The sequence below is a fragment of the Elephantulus edwardii genome, unplaced genomic scaffold, assembly GCF_000299155.1.
Source record: "Elephantulus edwardii isolate Elephantulus edwardi_28Jun2011 unplaced genomic scaffold, EleEdw1.0 scaffold00438, whole genome shotgun sequence".
NCBI classification, from domain to species: Eukaryota; Metazoa; Chordata; class Mammalia; order Macroscelidea; family Macroscelididae; genus Elephantulus; species Elephantulus edwardii.
The window spans coordinates 389,666-398,075 of record NW_006400188.1 but is presented as its reverse complement, the minus strand read 5'-3'; the positions used below and the strand labels follow the sequence as shown (position 1 = coordinate 398,075).

Genomic DNA, 8,410 nt, shown 5'->3' with positions numbered 1-8,410 from the left:
CCCTGCCAGCCCCCTCCACCCTGGCCATTCCGAATGCTACCGGTCTGCGCACCCCTTCTCTCCCCGCAGGATCATGCGAGCACAGCCCAGTGTGGTCCTAAGCGCAGCGCACACTGTGGCCGCGAGGATGTCGCCCTTCGTGCGCCAGATGGACTTTGCCATCGACTGGACGGCAGTGGAGGCTGGGCGTGCGCTCTACAGGTGCAGCCCCCCCCATCCTTTCCTGGGCGGACGCAGGACTAGGCCCCGCCCTGTCTGACCCTCACCCCCCATCCCAGGCAGGGTGACCGCTCGGACTGCACCTACATCGTGCTCAACGGTCGTCTGAGGAGCGTCATCCAGCGTGGGACTGGCAAGAAGGAGCTGGTGGGCGAGTACGGCCGCGGGGACCTCATTGGTGTGGTGAGCAGGCCCACACGCTGACCTTTGACCTCCCTCCTTCCCTTGCCTTTGGAGAAGGGGGCAGCTTCCCGACACAACACACCTAGGTTCGGACCCCTTAACCCCAGATCCTTGTGCTGCCTCCACCTCTGGAGTCTTACATGGGCAGCAAAGCCTGACTCCCTGCGCCCTCATCTTGGGAACCCTGGGGGGTATGCGCTCTCTGAACTGTCCTCCCCAAGAAGCCTTGATCACGCCTGTGGCCCCCCAGGTGGAGGCGCTGACCCGACAGCCACGGGCCACGACGGTGCATGCGGTCCGAGACACAGAGTTGGCCAAGCTCCCCGAGGGCACCTTGGGCCACATCAAGCGGAGGTACCCACAGGTGTGTTTTCGAGTGGGCCGCATTCGTGGTGGGCGGGGCACCACAAAGGGCGGAGCTTCCAGAACAAATGAATAATGCATTCCTCTCAGGACACACCCATAGCCGACCCCTCCATTGGCTCTCCAGGGCTGTGAACCGCACGGGTTGCCCACCTTTCTCCCGTGGAGCAGCTGGGGGATTCGAACTACCAGAGGTGCTGAGCCTTTGGATTAGGAGCGTCAGCAGAGCTCCCTCTCTCATCTCATTGCGATGGAGTCAGAACCGACTTCCCAGAGTTTTCAGAGGCTGTAAATGACATAGGACATTCCCCATCTTCTTCCCACCAACCGGTGGATTTGAGCCGCCAGAGAGGTCCCTTTGTGGGTTGGCAGGACTATTTCCTACATACAGTCTATACCACAGCACACTAACTCCCTACGACCCAGCTTAGGTGGGCATTTCAGGTGGGTGGGGCCCAAGTACCCAATATTCGTTGTCCTCAGGTCGTGACCCGCCTCATCCATTTGCTGAGCCAGAAAATCCTGGGGAATTTACAGCAGCTGCAGGGACCCTTCCCAGGTGAGAGCAGGCCCGCTGCATGGGGATGCTGGGCTGTAGTCTGGAGCCTGGGGCTCTTAGACCCTGGGCTTGCCTGGAAATGGAGTCCTGCATGTAAGAGGGCGGTGGGCGGGGTCTGGGCTGGAGTCCTGCTTGCAAAGCCGGACATGGGTGGGGTCAGAGCAGGAGTCCTGCATGTAAAACGGAATGTGGGCGGAGTCCGAGCCGGAATCCTTCCTGTAAAGTGGGCTGTGAGTGGGGTTTTAGCCAGAGTACTGCCTGTAAAAAGCATGTTGTGGGTGGGGTCTGAACTGGAGTTCTACACGTGTAGCGGGCTGTGGGCGTGGCCTGAGCAGGAGTCCTGCTTGCAGAGCGGGCTGTGGGCGTTTCCTCAGTAGGAGTCCTGCCTGCAAAGTGGACTGTGGGCGTGGCCTGAGCAGGAGTCCATGCAAAGCGGGCTGTGGGCGTGGCCTGAGCTTGTGGCAGGGATCTGAGCCCCACCAGATGCTGGGGACCACTTTGAAGAACCCAGTACAAGTTCCTCTCGGGCCTTCCAAGACTGCCTTAACTTTTTCTCGCACAGCTGCTGGACTCTCCTCTAATAACAGCAGGATGGGGGAGACTGGGGGCAGGGCTTTAAGCATAAGGGTTGGTTCTGGTGGTCCAGGTTTGCTGGAGGCTGGAGTCCACATCCTGAACTCACTGGAAAGGGAGTGTGGGTGAGAACAGACCAGAGCAGAGGCCGTGACTAGCTGGGCAAGCTGTGACCTCTGGAGTGCAAGCATGCGTGCTAGGGCAGCAGGCTGTGATCTCTAGGGTGCAAGCATGCATGCTAGGGTGGAGTTCCTCCTCAGTGGGGGCGGGAGTCAGGGCCCAGTGCCAGCTGGGCAGTGTGGCTCCCTCTGCTGGCACTGGCTGGGAAGTGTGAGAACCCGGCCCAGGTCAGGGAGGCGGGCCAGTGCCGTTGACAAAGTGCTGAGTTTTATCCTGCATCCCGGCGTAACCAAAAGCATCTTTCAGATCGGTGCTAACCTCCAGTGGCCAGACTCTGGACTAGCCCCGTAACCCTTATACTATTGTTGTTGTTGTTATGTGCCGTCGAGTCGCCTGCGACTCATATGCTCCCCATTTCCTCCCCAGGAAGCCTTGAGGTCGGGTCAGGGTTTGTGATGGGCTCTAAGCCTTTCCTATGCAGCTGTGGTTTTTTCCCCCCCTCTTAGTCTGTAGTCATGCATGGAAATGGTGCAGCGCCATGGTCGCCTTGATGTGACTGCGGCAGCTACTGGGCGCCTTCTACAGAAAAGCACCTGTTCCGTGCTGGGCATCGGGTGGGAATGACCGAGACAGCCCCCTCCAGGGGCTCACCTGCAGGCAGCAGGACAGAATTAAAACACAGAATGAGCACCATCATAAGCTCCTGCGCCTTTCAAGGGAAACAAAAGTGGACCTTGATAAATGATTACTTGGGGCAGAGGGAGACATTCTGAGGACAGTATGAAAGGACTTGATAAATGACGTGGGGCCAGATTGTGAGCAGAAGCGCCTGGCACACCACCCCAGGCTTGGCGGTTTGGAAGCCCTGCAGGAGGGGGAGGGAGGCCGGATGGCCAGGGGAAGCCTTCGTGGGGGCTTGGAAGGCATTTGAGTTTATTCAGACTGCTGTGGGAAGCAGCTGGCAAGTTTTAAACTGAGTGATTTTACTATTGCTGTTTTCCCTTTTCTGTACTAAAATACACATTTCATGAAATTACCGTTTTTAACCCTTGTAAAGTCTGTAATCCGGTGGCATTAAATATCATCACAGCGTTGTGCATCCACCACAATTAGCCAGTTCCGGAACATTCCCATCACCCCAGCAGGAAGCTTTGTAGCGTTGCTCCCCATTCCTCCCTCCCCCAGCCCTGGCAACCACTGCTGGCTTTCTGTCTCTGCAGATTAAGCGGGGCGTTTTAAGCACTGCTCTTTGGCTGCTCCGTGGAGGGTAGGGAGAACAGTGAAGAGATGGGGGCTGATGGGCTCAGTCTAGCGCAGGGGTGAGGTTGATGGCAAGCACTAGACAGATGAGGGATGCAGTTCTTTCTGCTTAGTTTTGGGCTCAATGAGCTCTGGTGGGGCACTTTGTCAAGAGCTCACCTGCTGATTGAAAAATTGGTAGTTGAAACCCACCGGCAGCTCTGTAGGAAAGAGGACATGAAAGTGTTTTGGTCATGAGGGTGCCTTGCTCAGTCTGACACCATAGGCTCGCAGTTTGAGCCTCTCTTTGCAGCCAGTGTGTCATCGAGCATCTTCCTTTTCCCCTGATCGTCTGCTTGGCCAAGCAGGATGTCCTCCAGGGACCGATCCCTCCTGATAACATGTTCCGAGCACCTGAGAGGAAGCCTCACCGTCTTCTCTTTTAAGAAACATTCTGGCCACACTCCTTCCGAGACAAGCTGCTTGGTTCTTCAGCAGCACAGTTCAAACCATCATTTCCTTTTCTCCCTCATTACTTATTGTCCGGCTTTCACGTGCATGTGAGCCGACTGAAAAATCAGTTGAAGTTAGTCCTCAGAGGGACATCTTTGCTTTTTTTTTTTTTTAAATTTATTTTATTATTTTGTGTGTGTGTACCGTCAAATCAGATCTGACTGGTACAGGAGGAGGACATTGCTCCTCCTTCTCCAGCAGAGCATCTGGTGGATTCAAACCGCACACCTCTGGGATTGCAGTGCAGCTTTTTGCCACTAGGCCACTAGAGCTCCCTGACATCTTTGCTTTTTAAAAGTATAAAGAGGTCTTTTGCCCAGTGCACCCTGTTGTTTGATTTCTTGCATGCTGTTTCCATGAGTGTAGATTGTGGATCTTGGTGAATTGAAATCCTTGAAAGCTGCTGCTTTTTTTTTTGTTTGTTTGTTTTTTTATTGAAGTTTTTTGGGTTTTTTTCCTGTTATGTTGAGATTACAGGATTTTAGTCTTGGAAACCCTGTGGTTCATCGGTATCATCCTGAGATCCCTATGAGTTGGAATCAACCAGTTGGCAAGGGGTTAGATTTATACTTTGGTCTGTTTGTTGAGTCAGAAAGCCAGGGGCCAACAGGACCAGTGACACAGCGGGGAATCGGATGGTCCTAGCCTGGCTGGGAAAATTGTCATGAGAAATGTCCTGTGAGGATATGGGAAAGTTAGGTGACCAGGACTTGTCAAGAGAGGGGACTGGGCGAGAGTGGAGGTCTAGGTCTGTGGTGTGGCCTTACCCCGTGGCTGTCTGATCCGAAGTCTGGAGAGAGGAGGGGCCGCCTTCTTAGACATGTGGCTTCACAGCAGAATTCATACCTTGGGGGTCTGTCCACAGGCTCGGGACTCGGCGTCCCCCCGCACTCTGAGCTCACCAACCCAGCCAGCAACCTGGCCACCGTCGCAGTCCTGCCTGTGTGTGCTGAAGTGCCCATGGTGGCCTTCATGCTGGAGTTGCAGCATGCACTGCAAGCCATTGGTCAGTGGAGAAGTGGGCTGGGGGCTTCCCATTGGTCAGTGGAGGGAGGGAGTGTGGGTGAAGCTGGCATTGGTCAGTAGAGGGAGGGGTATGGGCAGGTAAGGTCAGGGAGACTGGCCATTGGTCAGCTGGCGGAGGATCGTCTAGCCTAGGTCAGTAAGTGGAGATTCCTGGGGCCTCATTGGTTTCTGGATGGTAGAGCAGGGCGACCTGCCACATAGTGAGATGTTTGCTTCTGGGCGATGGGGTCCCTCTGCGCTTGACCTTGATGCCCCCTTCCTTCTCTACTCCCAGGTCCCACACTCCTCCTCAACAGTGACATCATCCGAGCCCGGCTTGGGGCTTCTGCCCTGGATAGGTGTGTATTTGGGAAACAGTGGAAGAAGGGAGGGGAGGAGGGCTTGGAGCCCAGGTTTATCTTCATCGAGAATCAAATTCTGGCTGTGCCTCTTTTAGCTTGCTCGGCGCCCATCCGGGCAGCAAGCATAGATTCCCGGGGTGATGGATGGGGTGAGGGGGGTGCCCCATGGCCTCAGGGAAAGGAGCAGGCCTGCAGGGTGACACTCCACCCCCCAGCATCCAGGAGTTCCGGCTGTCGGGGTGGCTGGCCCAGCAGGAAGATGCGCACCGCATCGTGCTCTACCAGACAGACGCCTCGCTGACGCCCTGGACCGTGCGCTGCCTGCGCCAGGCCGACTGCATCCTCATCGTGGGGCTGGGCGACCAGGAGCCCACCCTCGGCCAGGTCCGGAGGCCAGACCCTGGGACCCCACCGCTGCCCACCAGCCCAAGTGCCTCCTCACTGAAGTGCTGGGCCACCAGGGACCCAGCTCACTGGGGTGGGGCACGAGGGACAGGCCGAGTGACCACCCTGCCTCCCCACAGCTGGAGCAGATGCTGGAGAACACGGCTGTGCGTGCCCTCAAGCAGCTGGTCCTGCTGCACCGGGAGGAGGGTCCGGGCCCCACGCGCACGGTCGAGTGGCTCAACATGCGCAGCTGGTGCTCCGGCCACCTGCACCTGCGCTGCCCACGACGCCTCTTCTCACGCCGCAGCCCGGCCAAGCTGGTGAGGGGCCGAGCTGGCCAGGGGGCAGAGTGCGTGGGAAGGCCGCTGCACCGCTGGGGTGTGCCCACTGAGGGTGTGGCCAAGAAGGTCTCACCAGTCCACTGGGAGCAGGGCTTCCAGGATAGGGGTGAGGACGGGCAAGAAGGAGGTGGACAGAGAGCGCCAGCCCCTGTCCTCATGGGCAGTGGGCCTCCCTTCTCTCCCTGTCTCAGCACGAGCTCTATGAGAAGGTGTTCTCACGCCGCGCAGACCGCCACAGTGACTTCTCGCGCCTGGCCCGGGTGCTCACCGGAAACACCATTGCGCTGGTGCTGGGCGGGGGCGGGGCCAGGTGAGGGGTAGGGCCTGGGTGCCTGGGGGTGGGCCTGGCTCCCTTTGGGCGTGGCCTGGGTGCCTGGAGGTGGGGCCTGGCCCCAGTGGGGTGTGGCCAGGGTGCCTAGAGGTGGAGCTTGGCTCCCTTGGGGCAGGACTAGGGCTCCTGAAGGTGGAGCCTGGCTCCATTGGGCCGTGGCCAGGTTGCCTGGAGGTAGAGCCTGGCTCTCTTGGGGCGTGGCCAGGTTCCTTGGGGCGGGGCCTGGGTTCCTGGAGAGAGAACCTGGCTCTGGTGGGGCGGGGCCAAAATGTCCTGGATTGGGATTTTCATCTGGGGAAGACCTTCAGGGTGGGGCGCACGGTTTATTACTCTGTTTTAGGGGAGGTGGAAGAAGAGGCACTCCTTGGGGCTGGCCCAGTGGGTCACTGGGTTATCTCTCCTCAGGGGTTGCTCACACATTGGGGTGCTGAAGGCTCTAGAGGAAGCAGGGGTCCCAGTTGACCTTGTGGGTGGCACGTCCATCGGCTCTTTCATTGGGGCCCTGTACGCGGAGGAGCGCAGTGCCAGTCGCACCAAACAGCGGGCTCGGGAGTGGGCCAAGGTGAGTGTGCCCTGAGGGGGCCCTGAGACCCCACTCTGTGGGCCTGTGTCGTGACTTTGAGTGGGCTGCGCCCAGTCTTTGTGCTGAGCATTCTTGGCAGTCCCTATTGGAGACGCCTGTGATTTCTCTGTGACCTAGTGACCTGTCCCTAGCTGTCCCTAGATTAGAACTCTGGGTGACATCTTGGTAGTGGCCCTGGCTGTCTCCTATGTGATCCTCAGAGGCTCCTCTTGGTCTTTGAGTGTACCCGACTTACCTCGGCTTGGCAGCCCCTCGTGAGTCAGTGTGACCTCAGCTGGCCGCTTGCCCCTAGAGCATGACCTCGGTGCTGGAGCCGGTGCTGGACCTCACGTACCCCGTCACCTCCATGTTCACGGGGTCAGCCTTCAACCGCAGTATCCATCGCGTCTTCCAGGACAAGCAGATCGAGGTGCGCCCCCATCCTCCCCATCCCCCAGCTCCAGTCCCCGCCCCTCCCCAGGCCCAGCCGTCCCACTCTGTCCCTGTCTCCGTAGGACCTTTGGTTGCCGTACTTCAACGTGACGACAGACATCACTGCCTCGGCCATGCGTGTCCACAAAGACGGTAGGTGCCCCACCTGCTGCCCGCCACGACTGCTGTAGTCTTGTAGAGTTTTCCGGGAGGGCAGCTGTGCACCTGGGACGTTGTTAACACACGTGACCGTCCGCCCCGGCCTGATTGCTGACCACTAACCACAGCCCACTAATGCCCCAGAGACCCCAGGTATGTCTGTCCTCGGGCGGGGGAGCCAGGGGACGAGGCAGCGGCCTCACCCGCTCACGCCATCCCCGCAGGCTGCGCATGGCGCTACGTCCGGGCCAGCGCCTCCTACTGCCCCTACCTGCCCCCTCTCTGCGACCCCAAGGACGGGCACCTTCTGGTGGACGGGTGCTACGTTAACAACGTGCCAGGTCAGCGAGCCCATTGGGCTGGCCAGGCCTCCAAGCGTGGCTGAGTGTGGCTGTGCGTGTCTGTGTCTGTGTGTCCCACCGGGCAGGCTCCCTGTGGCGGTACGTGCGCGCCAGCATGACCCTCTCGGGCTACCTGCCCCCGCTGTGCGACCCCAAGGACGGGCACCTGCTCATGGACGGCGGCTACATCAACAACCTGCCAGGCAAGTGGCTGTCTGCACGCAGACGTCAGCGATCCCGCACAGGCGGGCCGTGCACAGGCGGGAGCATGCACCAGGGTACCTGCCCCCACCCCCCACCCCCACGCACGCGGACGTCAGCGATCCCGCACAGGCGGGAGCATGCACCAGGGTACCCCCCAATCAACACACGCAGACGTCAGCGATCCTGCACAGGCGGGAGCATGCACCAGGGTACCCCACCCAGGCATGCAGACGTCAGCGATCCCGCACAGGCGAGAGCATGCACCAGGGTACCCCCCAATCCACACACGCAGTCGTCAGCGATCCCGCACAGGCGGGCTGTGCACAGGCGGGAGCATGCATGGTGGGCCCCCCCACGCACGCAGATGTCAGCGATCTCTCACGGGCGGTGTGCACAGGCGGGAACATGCACGGTGGCGCACCCCCTGCCCCCCGCATGGAGTCATCAGCAGTCCCGCACAGGTGGGCCATGCACAGGTGGGAGCACGCATTGTGGCACACCCGCCACCCCCACGCAC

The 8,410-nt window shown here is 59.4% G+C and overlaps 1 protein-coding gene across 1 annotated transcript in view; it reads left to right on the top strand.

Annotated features, from left to right (window-relative positions):
• The window catches only part of PNPLA6 (patatin-like phospholipase domain containing 6), a 31,755-nt gene that overhangs the window by 18,615 nt on the left and 4,730 nt on the right, over window positions 1-8,410 (top strand). Inside the window, exons 15-27 of the mRNA XM_006902665.1 lie at window positions 70-201; window positions 279-402; window positions 653-766; window positions 1,249-1,324; window positions 4,635-4,775; window positions 5,070-5,133; window positions 5,352-5,520; window positions 5,661-5,843; window positions 6,056-6,174; window positions 6,601-6,757; window positions 7,071-7,187; window positions 7,273-7,342; window positions 7,776-7,892. Coding sequence (XP_006902727.1) covers window positions 70-201; window positions 279-402; window positions 653-766; window positions 1,249-1,324; window positions 4,635-4,775; window positions 5,070-5,133; window positions 5,352-5,520; window positions 5,661-5,843; window positions 6,056-6,174; window positions 6,601-6,757; window positions 7,071-7,187; window positions 7,273-7,342; window positions 7,776-7,892 — 1,583 coding nt within the window. The remainder of the gene's footprint in view (window positions 1-69; window positions 202-278; window positions 403-652; window positions 767-1,248; window positions 1,325-4,634; window positions 4,776-5,069; window positions 5,134-5,351; window positions 5,521-5,660; window positions 5,844-6,055; window positions 6,175-6,600; window positions 6,758-7,070; window positions 7,188-7,272; window positions 7,343-7,775; window positions 7,893-8,410) is intronic.